At 48.1% G+C, this 20407-nt stretch overlaps 1 protein-coding gene across 1 annotated transcript in view; it reads right to left on the bottom strand.

The window, feature by feature from the left end:
- The window catches only part of SCPEP1 (serine carboxypeptidase 1), a 32166-nt gene extending 12990 nt beyond the window's left edge, over positions 1 to 19176 (bottom strand). Inside the window, exons 1-6 of the mRNA XM_045773532.2 lie at positions 19046 to 19176; positions 15703 to 15851; positions 11678 to 11767; positions 7504 to 7659; positions 7103 to 7177; positions 1332 to 1404 (exon numbers count right to left, since the gene is read on the bottom strand). Coding sequence (XP_045629488.2) covers positions 1332 to 1404; positions 7103 to 7177; positions 7504 to 7659; positions 11678 to 11767; positions 15703 to 15851; positions 19046 to 19115 — 613 coding nt within the window. The 5' untranslated portion in view covers positions 19116 to 19176. The remainder of the gene's footprint in view (positions 1 to 1331; positions 1405 to 7102; positions 7178 to 7503; positions 7660 to 11677; positions 11768 to 15702; positions 15852 to 19045) is intronic.
- Positions 19177 to 20407: the final 1231 nt, after the last annotated feature.

The raw sequence follows: 20407 nt of genomic DNA, 5'->3' as shown, positions 1-20407 counted from the left end.
TGCTAAGAGCATCTCAAGAGCTCCCACTTACACCATTTCAGCCCCGGATGATGGCAAGAATAACGGCAAGAAATACCATTCCCAGTAGCATCAGACTATCCCAAATCCATTAGGGACACGGCTCTGTAACAAACTGAATCCCCACCTTTTAGGGAAAAATATTACTTTTTATAAATTACTATTTTTTAAAAACTGAGGCATCATCACATATCCAAAATCACACATGCACATGCAGACGTTTTGATGAACGCACACACCCATGGAACAAACACCCCAACGAAGATTTGGAGCATACACAGCCTAGAAAGTTTGTTGGCATCCCTTTCCAGCTCATTCCCCTCTCTCCTCCAGAGGTAACTTCTCTTCTAATTTCCTGCTTTGTACTTTGGTTTTGCCTGTGAAAAGTCACCTCCTGTCAGGTTCAGGTGGTTGTCAACCAGGGACGTCTGGAGCAGTCTGTGCGTGTCACACTGGGGTGGGTATACTGGCATCTGTGGGGTACAGACGCTCACACCTTACAATGCACAGGACAGCTCCCACAGCAAAGAATTATGCGGCTTAAAATGTCAATAGCCCTGAGATTGAGAAATCCTGTGTCAGAGTCAACCCCACCAACGTGATGTCGGAAGCCACAGCCCAGATGCCTGCATCACAAACAGCTTCTGTGCTCCCACAGAGGACACTCTGGTTAGGAAACCATGAACCTGAGCAGCAGGACCTAATGGTGACCTTGTTCCACCACCAACGCGAGCAACAGACCGGAATTTCACCCCAAATGCTCATGCTAGTGCTGGTGACAAGTGACCAACAGACTGGGGTAGAATCCTGACCAGGCCACTCATGCTGTGCGTTACAGGGCCAATCCCATTCCCTCTCAAGACTTTAAAATGTAGGGGCGCCTGGGTGGCTCAGTCGGTTAGGCGTTGAAATCTTGATTTTGGCTCAGGTCATGATCTCAGGGCTGTGAGATCGAGCCCTGCCTTGGGCTTGCGCTGGGCATGGAGCCTGCTTAAGATACTCTCTCTCTCTCTCTGCCCTCCCTTCTAAAAAAAAAAAAAAAAAGGTCTTCAACTGTAAAATGTTGAGTCTTTTGGTGTAAGAATCAAATAAGAGAATTCAGTCAGGCCAGCAGCAGTCCATGGTAGGAGCTCTATAAATGAGCTCTCGTCCCCAAATTTCTTGGACACTCCTGGGACAAACACTTCCTGTGTTGACATCTCTAAGGACCCAGAAAATTCTGTTTCTGTTTTCTGATCTGGACCACACAGCCCAAAGTCCCAGGGAAGGATGGAGAAAAGGAGTAAAGGAGTATCTGAGGATTCTGTGCTTACCAACAGGGGAGATCCACGAGTCACCCAAAGCGACACCGGCAAAGTTGCACCGGATGGTCCCTTGCTGAACGGCCTGAAAGAAGAGCCAAGAAACATTCTTACCAAGGGAACCCACAGACCTCTGTCCTTTCTTCAGCAGGAGGGAGCCAAGCCTTTACGCACCACCTTTCCCGAGCACAGAAAACTTCTGCCCAGCCTTTCTAAGACTCCCTGGGTATCCGAAGACATAAGAGACCCAGTAGACAGCGAGAGTAACTCTTTCCTGCTGCCATTTGCAAAATGAGGAAGAACTGCTCGAGTCTCTCTCGACTGTTTTCACGAGAGTGTTGGAAGGATGTGCATGGGGTGTGGTGCAGCCCCAGCTTCTTTCCGAGGGTCACTGGCACTCTTTCCCCTGAGGTCTGGGATTCCTCACAAGGTGCTGGGGGGGTGGGGGGGGGACCTGGGTACAACGGTCACTGTCCACACGGCAGTCGCTGAAGGGGTGGCAGGCCTCCCCGGGAGGTCCTTGAGGGAGGAATGGATGCCTCAGGACTATACTAGCATTTGTATAAAAATGAGAAAAAAGAATATATAGTGGACCCTTGAACACAGGTTGGAACTGCACGGGTCCACTTTTACATGGATTTTTTTCCAACAAATACAATACAGCAATGTAAATGTATTTCTCTTCCTTATGTTTTTCTTTTTCTTTTTTTTTTTTAAAGATTTTATTTATTTATTTGACAGAGATAGAGACAGCCAGCGAGAGAGGGAACACAAGCAGGGGGAGTGGGAGAGGAAGAAGCAGGCTCATAGCAGAGGAGCCTGATGTGGGGCTCGATCCCATAACGCCAGGATCACGCCCTGAGCCGAAGGCAGATGCTTAACCGCTGTGCCACCCAGGCGCCCCTCCTTATGTTTTTCTTAATGGCACTTTCTTTTCTAGCTTACTTTACTGTAAGAATACAGTATATAATACATGTAACTACGAAATATGTGAATTGACTTTATTTTTCATTAAGGCTTCAGGTCAACAGTAGGCTATCAGTAGTTAAGTTTTGGGAGGGTCAAAAGTTATATTTGGATTTTCCATAGCACAACTTAGAAAGAGAAAGTGAATCACTGTGTTACATACCTGAAACTAATGTAACATTGTGTGCTGACTGTCCTCAAACAAAAAAGATGTATGTGGGGGCGCCTGGGTGGCTCAGGTGGTTAAACGTCTGACTTTGGCTCGGGTCATGATCTCAGGGTCCTGGGGTTGAGCCCTGCATCGGGCTCTGCACTCACTGGGGAGTCTGCTTCTCCCTCCGCCTCTGCCCTTCCCCCGGCTCCTGCTCTGTCTCTCTCTCTTTCAAATAATCAAAATCTTAAAAAAAAAAAAAAAAAAAGAGAGAGAGAGAGAGATGTGGATTTTCCACTGAGCAGGAGGTTGTTCAAGGGTCAGCTATGCATGGATTAGCTTATGTAGGCAAGGAATACGTCTGGGATGATACAGAAGCGACTACTACCAGAGGCTGCCTTAGAGGAGGGGGATGGAGGCAAGGGGGAGATCTTTTACAGAACGCCTTTTTCATTTTTTGACTTTAAACTATGCACAGGCACAGACTATTCAGAGATCTAAAATAAAACAATGAACATGCTGACTTTGAACACCAGTAATTATAGAGAATTATGCATTTATCTGGGTTTTCCAGAAGGAACTTAGCTCCTCTCTTCTTTTTATTTATTTTATTTTTAAAATCTACTGAAGTAATTTCTACACCCAACGTGGGGCTCAAAGTCACCACCCTGAGATCAAGAGTCGCACGCTCCTTGGACTGAGCCAGCCAGGCGCCCCCAGGAACTTATTTCTTAAGTTACCTAAGTAGTCCGGACGATGAAGGAAAGTTCCACTTTATAGAAGAATGCCAGCTAATGGATGTGAACACCAAGACAGGAGGAGAAAGCCATCATTTTGAAACTCCTCATGAACTTACAGACTTACAGGCGAATTAAAAATGACGTTAAAGCCATTAGGTGAAAGATGGATGAAGGACTGGACATCCGTAGAGTGTGAAAAGAACACGACTCGGGTAACTTTCCACCCAGGCAGACGGCGAGAGAGCCCCGTGGAAAAAAATCAGACTAGGTCTAGATACTACGTCCTTTCTGATTTCAAGCACAACGAAGTGCACAACATCACGGATTATCAGAGGCTGGCTATTTATTCTACAAAGGGCCAGAATTTAAAATATTTTCAGCTTTCTAGACCAAACAGTCCGTGTTGCAATGACTTAGCTCTGCCGGTAATGCTGGAGCAGTTAACGGCAGTATGTAAGCGAGTGAGGAGTTCTAATAAAACTTTATTCGTGGACACTGAAATCCGAGTTTCATATAATTTTCACGAGTTATGAAATATTATTCTGCTTCTAATCCCCTCCCCGAACCCCCACTACCTGAAAAGGTAAAAGCCATTCTTAGCTCACAGGTCGTATGAGAACAGCTGGATTTGTCCTCTGAGCCGTAGTTTCCTGAAACCTGCCCTATTACAATATATGCTATCCGAAACTTTTACCTTGAATATATTAGACCTTTATACATAACTTAAGAGTTTCGTAGGAAATACAATAAAGAGAGAAATAAAGTAAATGAATAAACACCATGAAGATGTTACTAGTCAAATCCAGAAAAGGAGACAAGCTAAGTGGTGTGGTTTCTTCACCAAATCGGAGTCATAATAAAGGGGCTGTGCTACATGAAAACACACTTTAGGGACACCTGCAGCCAATTCCTGCATCTGCTTTGAATAATGGTTTAGACTAACCGGCTATCAAGCACACGCTGGGATCATTAAAGAAATCTGAATATTTGAGATGAAAATATACTGAAATGGGAAGGTGAGGACTAGTGACTGAAGAAAGCAGGCTGTAGACATTAGGTTAAGATGATCTCATATTGGTTTAAAAAGTATTTTATAAAAGTGCGGGAAAAGATGTAAAGTCCATCTACTAAGGCGTTAGTCGGCCTCTCCACCTGGTGGGAAGGTCACATTTTAAGTTTTAATTTGTGCTTGCTGTATTTTCTAATTTTCTGTTATGCACATATACTATTTCTTATGAAAGTTTCATTTTTTAAAAGAACTAATAAATCTTTAAAAAGTGAAGGGCAGGGGCGCCTGGGTGGCACAGCGGTTAAGCATCTGCCTTTGGCTCAGGGCGTGATCCCGGCGTTAGGGGATCGAGCCCCACATCAGGCTCCTCTGCTGTGAGCCTGCTTCTCCCCCCTGCTTGTGTTCCCTCTCTCTCTGGCTGTCTCTCTGTCAAATAATAAAATCTTTAAAAAAAAAAAAAAGTGAAGGGCAGGGCGCCTAAGTGGCTCAGTCGTTAAGCGTCTGCCTTCGGCTCAGGGCGTGATCCTGGCGTTCTGGGATCGAGCTCCGCATCAGGCTCCTCCGCTGAGAGCCTGCTTCTTCCTCTCCCACTCCCCCTGCTGTGTTTCCTCTCTCACTGGCTGTCTCTCTGTCAAATAAATAAATAAAATCTTAAAAAAAAAAAAAGTGAAGGACATACAAGCTCACTGGAAACAAACTGGAACACCGCAGGGGACAGGAGAAAATGTGAAGAAACTTTCCCCTCTGTCCCACATGAGCCCTCCCACTCACCAGTTAGCCCCAGTTCACAGGGTACATACCCTTCTAAATCCTTCCTTTGCTTTCACAAGCTTATACACACACGTATATAAAGACACATCCATTCTTTATAATGGCTGCAAAGTGTCCCATCATGGAAGGATACACTTATTTTATTTAACGAATCCTCTGTGGACAGCTACTGACCTTGTTTTCAGTTGTGGACATTGTAAGCAAGAGTGTATTAAACACCCTCTGACCTGGGGCGCCTGGGGGGCTCAGGCAGTTAAGTGTCTGACTCTTGGTTTAGGCTCAGGTTGTGATCTCAGGGTCATGGGATTGAGACCCGCATCGGGCTCCACGCTCAGTGTGGAGTGTGCTTAAAAGATTCTCTCTCCTTCTCCCCCTGCTCCCCCACCACCCCACACTCTGACTCTCACTCTCTCTCTTAAATAAATGAATAAATGAATGTTTAAAAAAAATCCTCTAACATACACACATATAAGAATTCCCAAGGACAGGTTCCTGGAACTGAAATTATTGGGTCCAAGGGCATACAGATTTTACAAGTTGACAGAGACTGCCAAATTGCCCTTTTAAAATGATTTACCAATTTCCATTCCCACCAAGACTGTAGGAGAGCACTTATTTCCCTGACTTCTTACCAAAACTGGGTGTCACCAATCTTTAAAATATTTAGAAGCCTTATAGTTTTGGCTACTAACAAAAGTTGAGCATTTGTCATATGTTCATGGGCTGTTTTCATTTTTTCCTTATTATAAGTGGCTTGTTTATATACTTTTCCAATTTGCTACTAGGATATTGTCCTTTTTTATGGTTATCAATATGAATACTTTTTCTATCATGTATTTGTGTGTGTGTGTATATACATACATCTTTTGAAATTATCTATGGAACTCTTAAGTTTTAAATTTGAATGTGGTCTAAATATGTCAACCTTGTTATTTTTTTTTTTTTAAGATTTTATTTATTTTTTCGACAGAGATAGAGACAGCCAGCGAGAGAGGGAACACGAGCAGGAGGAGTGGGAGAGGAAGAAGCAGGCTCATAGCGGAGGAGCCTGATGTGGGGCTCGATCCCAGAACGCCGGGATCATGCCCTGAGCCGAAGGCAGACGCTTAACCGCTGTGCCACCCAGGCGCCCCCAACCTTATCATTTTTGACTTTCGGGCGTTCCATCATACGAAGGAAAGCTTCAGGGGCGCCTGGGTGGCTCAGTCAGTTGTGTCCAACTCTTTTTTTTTTTTTTTTTTTTAAAGATTTTATTTTATTATTTATGTGACAGAGAGACAGCCAGCGAGAGAGGGAACACAGCAGGCGAGTGAGAGAGGAAGAAGCAGGCTCCTAGCGGAGGAGCCCGATGTGGGACTCGATCCCGGAACGCCGGGATCACGCCCTGAGCCGAAGGCAGACGCTTTAACGACTGCGCTACCCAGGCGCCCCAGTTGTGTCCAACTCTTGACTGAGGCTCCGGTCAGAATCTTCGGGTCATGAGATGGAGCCCATGTTGGGTTCCATGCTGGGCATGCAGGCTGCTTGAGATTCTCTCTCTCTCTCTCTCTCCCTCTGCCCCTCTTCCCTCCCTGGTTCACCTGCTCTAAAAAATAATAATAATAATAACTTAAAAATTAAAAGAAAATAAAAAATAAAAAAAATGAAGGAAAGCCTCAGGTTCTCTTACGGTTTTGATTTTTATGTTTAGATGTTTTTTTTTTATGTTTAGATTTTTAATCTATCTAGAACTGACGTTTTACGAAAGAAAGAATTTCACGTTACGGTTTGTCAAAGCATATTCTATCTGCTGCCCAGTGATTTGAAATGCCATCTTATCATCGGCTAGGATAATGCCATGTGATCACACGCACGACACATACATGTTATTTACGTACACATATGTACACACCATACGCTGCTGCATTGAAGCCGTTAGTCTGCTGCTATGCTCGCACCACATTGGTTTACTCGCTGTAGCCTGCTTTATAGCTTGTTCCACATCGGCTAGGGCGACCTTCACTGTTCTCTTTGAAACTTTTTGTGGTGACTGTTACAGACTTTATACAAGGTCCCACTCAAAGTATATTCAGTATCAGGTGATAGAGAAAGGAACAGAATCAGTTTCTGTCTGAAACCAAAATAACAACGTCATCTTCCCCGTTACCTTATAAAGTTCTAGACCAATGCCAGCCGCCATTTTTCCTCCATAGGACTCTGAGAAAATGTAGAACGGAATCGTCTAGCAAGAAAAGGAATTTACGAAGAATTAAATATCCCGAATGCCTTTTTTTTCCACACGAATTAATTTCGAATTTCTATTACATGTAATGGCCAGACAAAACAAATCCGCTTTTCTTAGTCTTTTCCCCCATATCTGATTAGAATACTGGGTTCCAAGGTCCTTTTTTCAAGCTCAAAACCACCTTTAGAGATGATAGAAACAAAAGGCCACAATCTGCTCTCGGGTGCAGAAAGGTTTTCTCTGATAATGGCTGGACATTGAACTCCTGGGGAAACTGAAGTTTATTCAGACAACTGTAGTAGCGTCCCCGAGTCACTGCTCACCTGGAATTCCTCGTGGTGACAGAAGAAAGTCCTCAGGAGAACCATCATGTCTGATGCCACGGTGGCGAGGTCTTTGGCGTATGCGTCACTCTTGTTCACGCAACTGAAACCAGTGCCCACAGGGTTATCCACAAAGAGGAGACTGGCCGACTGGAGCTACATGTCGCACAGGAAAGTCAAGTGGTACCATCACTCAGTTAGTCACCGACTGTCTTTCCACCGTCTTTCTTTTTTAAATTTATTTTAATTTAATTTTTTAATTTCCACCATCTTTTATGCATGTGAACCCATGCATGTGAAGGTATCAGTGTGCTTATGATTACTGCTAAAAGGGATTTCAAAAAATAATACGGGATGGGAGGGGCGCCTGGCTGGCTTAGTCAGCAGAGCAGGCAACTCTCGACCTCAGGGTTGTGAGTTCAAGCCCCACACTGGGCCTGGAGTCTGCTTAAAAAGATAATAAGTAAGAAGGACCAAGAACATAAACTACTAAGGCAAAGAAAGGCAAAGAAAAGAAGAGGCGAGAGGGAAAGATTAACACACACACAGGGACCAAGGCATCTAAGCTGCCCCTTTTCGCACAGTAGTGTCCTAAATGTAATCCACGAGCTCAGGCAGAACCGCCCAGTGTCAGTCAGAGCCACGGCTCGAAGGACTGACAGTACTTCCAAGGTCTGAATATCACACACCAGTTTTCTTCAAGATGAATCCACTCTCCACACCAGACTGGCCTCCAGTACACCGCAGGTACGGAACTTATCCTAATACTTTTTCCAAAGAGGCTCAGAGCTATCAACTCTTCTGTCTGGAAGGATCCTCACTGATCACACAGTCCAGCCACGTCCTTTACTGATCAGGGAATTCAAGTTGAGAAAAGACCCAGGACTCGTCCAAGGAAGGTCGCAAAGCTGGGCAAGGAATGGCAGCACCAGCACTTAGGCCCGGGCCTCCTCACTTCTCGTTCACGCTCTCTGCCGGGGTCGTACTATGCCCTGAGTTCTGGGACACCTGTGGACAAGCTGGTGTGGCACTCTGCTACCACACGCAGCAAGTTCAGGAATGTTCCAGGCTAAGGGAACAGCATGTGCAAAGACCTGAGGCAAAAGTAAACTGCACTTAAGGAGGACCAGCAGGGAGACAAAGAGAATCCAAGGCCTCAGAGAGGACCTTAAGGAAGAGGTGGCCCCGCACCGAGTCTTGAATGGTAGATGTAAGTCGGTAAAGTAGGAGTGAATGAGGGGCCAAAGGAATGAGGTCCAAGCCAAGGAACTGGCCAGGCAGAGGCCTGAAGGCAGAGTGTACGTGGACAGACGTTGGGAGATGGGGCAGGAGGTAGGCAGAGACCAGTTTATGCCCAGGAATCCGGCGCTGATCTTCTGGGAACTAAGGAGTGATTTGCACTACCGAGAGGCGCCCTGAAAGCAGCCACTAGAGAGGATGGAAGAGGGATGGATGGAGAATATTAACGACACGCGGGTGTTAAACGCGGAGTTATCCTACACTCCAGCAATTCCACTTAGAGGTAGATTCCCCCAAAAACTGACTATAGGAACTCAAACAAAGGTTTGCACACCAGTGTCCCCCGCACTCATCGTCAGAGCCAAAGGGTGGAAACAACCCAGGTGTCCACCAACAGACGAAGAGACAACGAAATGTGGTCTGTCCACACAATGGAGTTTTATTCAGTAGTGGCACATGCGACACGGATCAACCTTGCAAATACCATGTGAAGTGACAGAAGCCACACACCAAAGGCCACATACCGCACGACTCCATTGTGGTAAGATGGCTAACACAGCCGAGTCTACGGAGACGGAAGGCTGACTTGTGGTGGCCTAAGGAGAGACTGGTGGTTAACAGGTAAGGGTTTTCTGGGATGGGAGGGTACTGGAAACGTTCTGAAATTCATTGTGGTAATGGTTGTAAAACTCTGAATATACAGAAAGCCACTGAACCATACACTTTAAATGGGTGAGTCGTATGGTATCTGAATGATATTTCAATAAGGCTGTATTTTAAGAATTCATTTTTAGGGGCGCCTGGGTGGCTCTGCCTTCGGCTCAGGTCATGATCCCGGGTCCTGGGATCAAGCCCTGCACTGGGCTCCGCACTCAGTGGGGAGTCTGCTTCTCCCTCTCCCTCTGCTCGTGCTCTTGTGGGTGGGCAGAGGGTCTGGTGTACTAACAAATATAGTTTGGGGTATGTTGAATAGGGGATATATGAGGGACACCCACATGGAGACATCTCAGAAGCAAATGGAGAAATAGTTCAGGAGCAAAAGTTCTGAGCTGGAGATACTGACTCGGGAGTCATCAGCTTCTATGTGTCATTAAAGCAGTTTGAGAGGACAGAGCTGCCCAAAGGGTGCACAGAAGAGAATGTTGCCAAGGACAGAGAACGGGAAACAGCAACATCTAAGACAGGGGAGTGGTCAACAGGGTGGCAAAGAAGTCCATGGAAAGAATCCCATGAAGGATCCGCTGGACTTGGGACTGGGACGCCAGCATGCCCCCGGGGACAGGAGCTCCAGCAGTTACGGGGACAGCGCAGTGGGTTAGGACAGGGCTGCCCAACCTCGTCACGGCCGGGGGGAGACTCATGTACAGCACCCTAGAGCTCGTGGGCATCGGGCTCCCTAGCACCCCCTGTCTCCTGCCCCCAGCCCCACCCCCAGCCCGAAAGCTCTAGGCGAAGACATAAAGAAGAGGTAAAGACTAGACAGCAGTAAACAGAAGCACACCTAATTTTACCGCACTTTTTCTAAATTGAAGGCTTGTGGGCAGCCCCACATGGAGCAAGTCCGTCGGTACCATTTTCCCAACAGCATCTGCTCACTTCGTGTCTCTGGGCCAATTTTAGTAATTCTTGCAGTATTTCCAACTGTTTCATTACTACTGTACTTGTCATGGTGTTCTGTGACCAGTGGTGACCACTCAGGGAAAGCTCAGATGATGGCTAGCATTTTTTAGCAATAGGGCCCTTTTCCCTTAAGGTACGTACACTGTTTTTCTACACATCACGTTAGTGCCCATGGAACAGACCACACTATAGTGTAAGCATAACTTTTATATGCCCTGGAAAATAAAAAAATTCATTGGACCCGCTTTACTGTGGTGATCCGGAACCGAACCCACAGTATCTCCGAGGTATGCCTGAATAAAGGATTCTTTGAAGAAAGGGCAGGAGCTGGAGGGGCTGGTGCAGTAGGTTGGGGAAAACCTGTGCATGTCCGCAGCCCAGGAAGAAGCGAGTCTAGAGACAGCGTAAGGATAGAGAAAGGCAGTAACTGTCCGAGGGGAACCCCGGAGGAAGGGACGTCAGCAGAGAGGAGCCTCACGTGTTGTTCTGAGGTGGGCAGGAGGCCAGTACGGGGCAGAGAGGTAAAGCACTTACTAGCAAGGATGGGGGTGGCTGGTCACAGGGCCGGCTCTGTTCTCTCGGGGAGGCAGGGAGACAACATGTCAGACAGGGAAGGGAGCGGAGTCGCAGCGCACCGCAGAGGCGGCCCTAAGCCCAGGCGAAGCCCACAGCCGGGCAACAGCCGCACCCCGCCAACGCTGCGGTGTTGGCACCTGGGAGTCGGAACCAAGCAGATGGACAGTGGGACTGACCCAAGCTTGGGGGTGGCAGGGCTCTTCCGGGAGAACGATGAAGGAGGCAGGGGGTGAGCAGAGAGGGGTTAGGGCAGGAAGTGAAACTAAGAATGAGGGAGCGAGGGAGACAGAACTAGGGAGACACCAGAAGGGCAGAGGACAAGGGGTCTGAGCTCTTGATGGAGTCAAGAAGCAAGGCAGGCGAGGGGAGAAGGGACAGGATTGGGGGCTCTGGACGGAAGCAGGGACCCTGCAGTTGGACTAGAGAGATGGCCAAGATGTAGGGAGTGACGAGGTCCAGGGTGTCGGCTAGAATAGGCTTCTGCCGCCAAGTGGAAAGAAAGGTCAGCGATGTGGGAAGGTCAGAGAGACCCGGGGCGGGACAAGCTTCCCAAGAAATGGAAGAGGCTGGCGAGAGAGGAAGCCTGTGGACAAGTGTGCAAGACCCCAGGACACATGGGGAAAGGGTTGGGGCAGGATGACTAGACTTGTGACTCCACCCAGAATGGGGTAGGGCCAGGTGGGGCTCACCCCTGGGGAGGCCACAGGGCCCTTGCAGTTACGGGCTGTGCTCACCGTACCCAGGTACTTCTTCGTGGTTTGAGATCACTATCAAGGGGCCCAATTTCCTCGAAGTTTCCAAATCCAGTGCTGGAACCTCCCGGACCACCCTGTGGAAGAGAAAATAAACAAAAATAAACCCAGAGAGAACATCAGTCAAATCTTAGTCATTATAATGACGACCACATTCGCAATAAACAATTTATGATTTAGCCATGGCTGGGTCAATGTTATACAAAAGACCCAAATGACCTGGTGAACCATGGTGCCTGTACCAACGGAGCCCCCTGGTAATGCTCAAGCCTTTTCAAGGGAAGAGACCCAGGGACGCCTGGCTGCTGAGTCATTTCAGCCTGCGACTCCTGATCTCAGGGTTGTGAGTTTGAGGTTGTGGGTGTAAAAATTACTTGAAAATAAAATAAAATAATAATAATAATAATAACAATAATAATAATATCAATCAATCAATCATGGAAAAGACCTGGCCTAACAGCCCCAGAGGGAACTTTCCTACCTCCTCCGATCCTCTGAGATTGAACCCTGGCCTGCCATGGGGTTCACCGAGCTTCAAAACACCTTGTCCACCCCCTCTCATTTTTAAGATGAGCAGTAAGGCCCAGGGAAGGGGCATGGCAATTAGGGGTCTGCCAGGCCAGGACCTGGGGCCCTGTGACGCTCCACCCACCACCCTCTCCTCAGTGTCCCTGCAGACTGACAAGGGACCCAGACCAAGGGGCAGTTTGATCACGTGGGTCCCCAGGACAGAATTCAGCAAATGCAAAGGTCCCAGTGCAGGGAGGACCCAATACCGCGTGTACGCAGGAGCAAGGGCAGGGCAGGGCAGGGCTGTGACCGGAGCTCGGTGCTGGGGCCCAAGCATGAGAGGTGGAGGTCCTATGGGTTGGGAAGGGCTAAGGGAGGGAGGGAGACCCTTCAGGAGAAGGTTAGGGGAAAGCATGGTCAGTGCTCTTCTGGACAAAGCCTCAGGGGCCAGCTGAGCCGAGGGGATAAGCCTCGAATAAAAGGATACTGCCTCCCCGTGCATAAGCAGGATGGACAGGAAAGGGAGATACACAAACATGGAAGGAACCCCTCCAGCAAAACAGAAGCTGTATGGGGAAAGCTAAAGGAAAAAAAAGACAACATAGGGTCAGGGCTTAGGGGTAACTGGAGGACCCCAATACGGAAAGACCGTATGAAGCTATGCAATGTTTTGAACCAACACCAAACTATTATAAAACGGGGTGGCTATAATCCGTCTAATTATGTGCACGCTGTATCTTAAGCTTTCCCAACAGCGTGGTAAAAGCTCACCGACCAGACGCAGCTGCTCAGCAGTGACATTTGCAACAGCGAAAGGGTGCACCTGCAGTGTCCCTCGCTTGGGAACAGGTTCGGAAGTTCCGACACGTCTACAAGACGGACCATGAAACGGCCATTTAGAACCACAGACTACACGGAACTACGCGGAAGCACTGAAAAACGCTTACACTGCAACACGCGGTAAGTGAAGAGCTCGCGTGTATCCTCCCGGGAGTGCTGGGCCCCTTCCGGGAGACGGGAGGACAGGAGCAGAGCGAAAGGAGCGAAGCTGGGAGTCCCAGGGGCTTGACCTTGGGGGGACAAATCCCAATTTCCTGTCCTGTTCTGGATAAGCTGTGGTTGGCGGCAGGAGACGACACTCCCCGCACTGCCCCCCGCCCATGGCAATGAGAAACTGGCCGGAGAATGTTCTATTTGAGAACATCCTACTGCAAAATCCTTTTTCCTTTAGAACTTTGGGATGGGGTGCTGTCACGACCCAGGACTACCCAGTGACTCTGAAATACGGGGAACGTGTCAGCAGACCAACCGAAATGCTGAAAGGACTTGAGAGTGTGTGTAAAACAGCTCACGGCTCGCTCAGAGCCACTTCACTCAGGTGACAGGACCTCGATTCTCAAAGACTTGCCCACAGAAGTCAGTATGAGCGTCGCCAGCTGGCTGCTGAAGTAGGTCCCCTTTTAGCCTAAAGTAGTGATTTCTTCCCTAGTCATATCGTCTTTTTCCTTCTCCCGTGGGCCTCTGAGCACCGACGGGCAGGTTGGTTAGTGAGCCTGGTGATAACCTGCGAACAGTACCTCAGCTCAGCCAGGGTTAACCTAACCAAAGGTCACAAACTGGGCGGCCTCCGGGGCCACGAAATCAGCTGCGGGCGGAGGCTCCTGCCCTGTCTGACAGGGGCCACTGCCACTCAGCTCTGGGACAGCAGGGTCAGGCCCCAAGGTGCCAAGTCTCCTGATTTTTGGAAAAAGGAAAGAAATGTCTTGAACTTAACATGTTGGCAACCGGGGCGCCTGGGTGGCACAGTCCGTTGCGCGTCTGACTCTTGGTTTCGGCTAAGGTCGGGATCTCAGGGTCATGAGATCGAGCCCGGTGCCGGGCTCCACGCTCAGCCCAGAGTCTGCTTGGGATTCTCTCTCTCTCCCCCCCACCTCTAAAATCAATCAGTCGATCTATTAAGAAAATGTTGGCAAGTAATTCAGGCAGAACCACCACCTGACTCTGCCATCAGCCAAAGGGAAGGTTTGCAGCCTCTGAAATGGAACAGTTTTTAAATTCCTGAGAAGGTGCCTCAGGGGGGCAGCGACAAGGGGCCGCGCACTGGCAGCTCCCGGCCGACACGCCAGCACACACCTCTGCTTTCTGCTTCGGCTCCGTATGTCGGCTTTCACTTGAGGGTGGAAAAAGTCCTGCTGATTAATAAAAATGTTCAAAACCCTCAAAATTCCTCAGATTAAAAACCAAAGTGCAGGGCACCTGGGTGGCTCAGTCAGTGAAGCATCTGCCTTCAGCTCAGGTCATGATCTCAGGGTCCTGGGATCGAGTCCCACATTGGGCTCCCTGCTCAGTGAGGAGTCTGCTTCTTCCTCTACCCTTGCCGCCTGCTTGGGATCTCTCTCTCACTCTGTCTCTCAAATAAATAAACAAAATCTTTAAAAAAATAAAATACAAACCAAAGCTCAGAAAATGGAACCCTGCCCCATCTCCGCCTCCGGCAGCCCGGGGTGAACAGAAGTTCCCTGGAATACACACATGGGATCTTTTCTCAGACGTTTTCATATCTGCACCCTCGGGCCGGGCCTCACCTCCAGCCCTCAAAGGAGACAGTTGTGATAATGCTACAAGAGAAAGGGCCCTCCCGGCAAAGGGCTCCTCTGAGCTCTATCTCACTAGAAAAGTCTATAGAGGCCAGCTAAGGAGGCCAAGTCCAGGGTACTGGCAGGTTGCCTGTGAATACTGACATTTTGGGAGGAAGTGACATTTGCATCCCATGGAGGGGAGTGGCAGGACACTCCATTTACCGGTGAGCAACCTGGAGCCCAATCTGGGCCATACGTCTAGTTTCCAGAAGCTGAAGCAAGAGCGCATTCCTCAACCCCTCCCTAGAGTCTGGTCTTCAGGCGGGTGTGGGCCACCTCTGGACAGGTGTTTTAGGAAGGCAAGAAAGGACCCTCTGCCTGCCCCCAGATACGCTTCGACCAGCTCTCTGCCTTCCATCCTACAATCAGAACTCAAGATTAAAACGCAAACACACTCAGGGAGAAGGACAGGGCGCCATATTTAATACTAAGGTACAAAAGGCTGAGTCCTTTCAAAAGATCAGCTTTTCTGGGGGCGAGGAGTGAGGGTCGAGGAAGGACTGGGAGAAGAGGGAGAGGCAGGGCTGCTCAGGGTACCTCAGCCTTTGCTTTGGAACTTTTCAAAACGTTTCTGTCAGCATACAGTCAATGCGTCTTCAGAAGCTCCCATGAAGGCGTCCGGCCACCGACCGCGCTCAATATAAGCACAGCCCTGCAAAGGCTAGAAGCCCTCACTCTGGGATTCGGCCCCCTTGGTATACCATTGCCTTGGCCTGCCTCAGGAGGACACCGAACCCCCAAGCCTAGGCGACCCCCCACTGGCTGCTGGATCACATCAGTCCTTCACCGCTGAGCTGCGAGTCCTCAAGAGCAAGCAAAGTGGTAAGTGGGGGAACCTGACCAGGCAGCCAAGCCACTTTTACCTGAAGCCACATGACCAGGGGCAGTTCTGAGAAGTTCTTGCAGGGGTTAGTGGCATAATAGAGCCACCAGAACATGTGGGCGTCCTTGCGGACAGTCACGTAATCCCATACTTCCTTTCCCTCCTCTGCGGGCCGGGCGGTGACCGCTCCTGAAACAGAAGCACAAGGTGATCTTCCCGAAGAATGTGTGACATCCGGGTCAATTCCAAGCCCGCAGAGACGGCCATGATAAGCTGCAGATGACTTGGTTTCTGTCTGAGGCACTTTACTCACGCTACTATATTGTGGAGATAAGGAAAGGCACTTCGGTTATAATGAAGCAAACTAGGAGCGCCTGGTGGCTCAGTCAGTTAAGCATCTGACTCTTGGGGCGCCTGGGTGGCGCAGTCGTTAAGTGTCTGCCTTCGGCTCAGGGCGTTTTCCCGGTGCTCTGGGATCGAGCCCCACATCAGGCTCTTCTGCTGGGAGCCTGCTTCTTCCTCTCCCACTCCCCCTGCTTGTGTTCCCTCTCTCGCTGGCTGTCTCTCTCTGTCAAATAAATAAATAAAATCTTTAAAAAAAAAAAAAAAGCATCTGACTCTTGATCTCAGCTCACGTTCTGACCTCAGGGCTGTGAGTTCAAGCCCTGCATCAGGCTCCCATGCTGAGCAGAGTCAGCTTGAGATTCCCTCTTTCTGAGCCTCCCACACACTCTCTCTATAATAAATAAATAAATCTTAAAAAAAAAAAAGCAGACCAAACTTAATAATAGCATAGGAAGTTGTGGGCTTTCACTTTTCCTTCTACACCCCTGTAATCAGATTTTTAACAATAAGCATGAAACACTTTTACAATTCTGTTTTAGAAAGACAGATTCACATTTCTGGGGGGAAAATCGCAAAATGTAAAATGCCGACCTTTATATCTCATTTCATATATGAGTAAAGTGGTATCCCAAATGAGAGGGACCAATATTCACTACCTTATGCTGGGGCAACTGTTAGCTTTTGTAAAGGAGGAAAAAAATGTAGGTCCTTACTTGACAAAAATAAATTTCAAGTGGATCAAGTATTTCAATTTTGAAATTTAGATATTAAAATAATACAGAATACAAAAGTATAATTGAGGACACCGGGGTGGCTTAGTTGGTTAAGCATCTGCCTTAGGTTCAAGTCATGATCTCAAGGTCCTGGGATTGAGTCCTGCATCAGGCTCCCTGCCTGCTGCTCCCCCTGCTTGTGTTCTCTCTTTCACTCACTCTCTCTCTCAAATAAATAAAATCTTAAAAAAAAAATTATATATATATAATTGAATGGTTTTTTTTTAAGATTTTATTTTTATTTATTTGAAGAGAGAGAGACAGCCAGCGAGAGAGGGAACACAAGCAGGGGGAGTGGGAGAGGAAGAAGCAGGCTCATAGCGGAGGAGCCTGATGTGGGGCTCGATCCCATAACACCGGGATCATGCCCTGAGCCGAAGGCAGATGCTTAACTACTGTACCACCCAGGCGCCCCTGAATGGTTTTTTTTGATCTCCGGATGGGGAAATGATGTAAGCATACCCCAGAGATTATAAAGAAAAAGATCAACAGAGTTGAAGACAGAGGCTTGTTATATTTTCTGTACAACAAAATTTATGTACATCAGAAATTGAAAGGCATACAACAAAGAAGGATCTGTGACAAATATGAAAAAGGATGATCTTCCTTACTCGTGTAGATCAATTTCAAAAAGGAAGATCCTAATAGTGAAATGGGTAAAGGCTCTGAGGAAATAATTTATGAAAAGGAAATTTGAATGTCTGATATATATGTGAAAAAAAGGATTAACATCACTAATATTCAGCTATGAAAATCAAACCAATATGAGGTCACTAAAAAAAAAAATCTCTGCTTATTTGATAGATAAAAAAATAATGGCAGGTGCTCAGTGGCCACAAGGATACAGGAGACCAGTCCTCAGCGCTGTTGACAAGAGTGCACACTGGCATCACTTTTGGAGAAGGCAGCTTGGCTTTCCAAATATCAAAAGATATTCCACAGATCAAAAGCCACATATATGCACGTATATCCTTTAATCCCGCAGCTCCAATTCTCCCTAGTTAACTTTGTAGCAGAGAGGAGGTGCAATACACTCTCTATGTCACCTTTGCTAAAGTAACAGCTCTCGAGTTACAGTTGTTTTTCTCAAATACCCCTCTGGAGTAAGAAAAGGCTGCCGTTCAAAAAGATGGGAGGTCACCCTCCATGATCGGAGTTTCCTGCTTTCCACTTCCTCTTTTCTTGAATTTCAAGCCCCCGTAACAAGGAAAAGCCCAAAAACTGGTCTCAAAGAGAAGGGAGTAGAGGAGGAGACAACGGAGTTTTGTGAGTGAGAAGGGTGTAAATTAAGAAAACCAGAAAGTGGCTTGAGGAGGAAAACAGTGGCTAGATCATAGACGTAGCGGAAGATTCTCCACGCAAGTGACCTAAGAGTACAAGTCTCCTGGAAAATGACAGATGAGGCCGGGTCCCTTTTGACTTAACTGCTGGCCCTCCTCCGTTCCTTGGCAGTGACCACTGTTAAAATTGGGGGGGGGGGGGGGCAACATATTTGACAACATTTCCTAGACCCAAGCTGAAGGACCAGATGATCCACAGTTTAGGAAAGGCAAGAGGAGCACTCGTAAGCAGTCCGCCTAAGATCACAAGGCAAGTTTGTGGCCAGTTCAAATTCTCGGATCTTGATTCAGACCAGGAAACATTTTGCTGAACGACTGAAAATCGATTTGCAAGTCATCCTATTAAACACGATTTTGTTTTTGTCCAAAAGAATGGCAGTGAGGGGAGATGTTAATGCTGTCTGTTCTGATAAGGAGAGAGAGAAAGACATCATCTCAATGAAACGTTCCATTCGTGGTAGGGCCGGTTTTTCAGGGTCCTTCACACCGCATGTTTCGGCTCAAAATAAAAAGTCCTCATTAATCCCACTTAGCAGCCAATCATCGCAGGAAAAGGGAGGTGGACTTAGGATCGTGGAAACCTCATCGATCAGCAGTTTCCCCGAGTCATCTATTTTGCACAACTGCTTCTACCGAGGCGTAGGGAAGAGAGGCGCACCAGACCACTCAGCGCCAGAAAGGGGTAGAAAAAGCACTTAGCATGAAAGAAAGAAAGAAAGAAAGAAAGAAAGAAAGAAAGAAAGAAAGAAAGAAAGAAAGAAAGAAAAGAAAAAAGGAAAAAGAGCCAGGTTCTAAAGCAGTATAATTACGCAAGGTAGAAACTGGAGGAAAGAGATTTGCTTTCAAAAGCACAAACCCACTAAGAGACGCTCATCCCTGAACAGAGGAGGCACCGGCCGCTGATGCACCTTCTGCCCGAACCTACCGGTGCTCAGGCCCAGAAGCAGCAGCAGCAGCAGCCGCAGCACAGAAGAGGGTCGGGGCGCCAGCTCCATGGCGAATGCCGGGCGGCAGCATCAGCCGCAGGCTGGAACCGGCGCCCCACCACGTGACGGCGGTGGGTGGGACCTGGCCGGGGCCCGGCCGGGGGCGGGGCCTGTTTGAGGGGCCGGGGGCGGGGCCTGGGCGGCGGGAGGGTGACCGGCGGCTGCTAGTGTCCCGGACCCGCCCTGCTGGTCTGGCGCACCCCGGGGCGGGTGGCGGCGCGCGGGGTGTTCTGCCGGCCCCACCACGTCCTCCTCTGCCGTTCTGGGGACGGATCAGAGAAGTTGAGGCCTTTAATGCATTTGTTTGACTTGGGTCGTGGGACAGGACTGAAACGCTGCGGACTAATAACCGCGAGAACCGTCCTTCCCGCCCGGCTCATCTCTTCCCTCACCCAAAATAGGCCTGGCATTTCAAAAGCTACCCCATGTCCCTCCGAGCCCGATGAAGCTGAACCAGCTGGTCATAGAACACTGTGATTCCATTTTCGCAGATCTAGCTTTAAAATTATTTTAACTATAAAATTACATATATTGTATACATTTTGGAAATTACAAAAAAAATTTAGATCCTACAAAACCATTGCTGGCATTTGGAATATATCTTTCTCTGGTTTTCATCTTTTTAAGTACAATGATAAAAAGTTTTATTTTTTTCCTGTTGATAATTTGTAATTCACATAATTCTGTGTTAACATTGTCTTCACAACGGTCATTTTTTTTTTAAGATTTTATTTATTTATTCGACAGGCTAGAGACAGCCAGCGAGAGAGGGAGGAGTGGGAGAGGGGGAAGCAGGGGGAGTGGGAGAGGAAGAAGCAGCCTCTTAGAGGAGGAGCCTGATGTGGGGCTCAATCCCACACTGCGGGGATCATGCCCTGAGCCGCAGGCAGACGCTCAACCGCTGTGCCACCCAGGCGCCCCCATTTTGTTTTTTAAAATATTTTATTTATTTGAGAGAGAGAGAGTGAGCATGAGCAGGGGGAAAGGGAGAAGCAGACTCCCTGCTGAGCAGGGAGCCTGGCCTGGGGCTCCAACCCAGGCCCCCCCCGGGGATCATGACCTGAGCTGAAGGTAGAGGCTTAGCAGACCACCCAGGCGCCCCCACAACAGTCATTTTAAAGAGGGAATTGTAGGTTTGGGTAGGGGAAGGGAGGAAATGAATGGTAGAGTGTGTGTGTGTGTGTGTGTGTGTGTGTGTGTGTGTGTGTGTGTCTAAAGGTCATTTTTTTTCCTTAGGATATACTAAATAACTCACCTCGTAGAACTAGGACACAAGATAATACAAGGACAGTGTGAGGGTC

This window comes from Ursus americanus, chromosome 23 (assembly GCF_024610735.1).
Source record: "Ursus americanus isolate L20-20 chromosome 23, mUrsAme1.1.p, whole genome shotgun sequence".
NCBI lineage: Eukaryota > Metazoa > Chordata > Mammalia > Carnivora > Ursidae > Ursus > Ursus americanus.
Note: the sequence above shows the minus strand (reverse complement) of the source record. Positions and strands in the feature narration are given on the sequence as shown.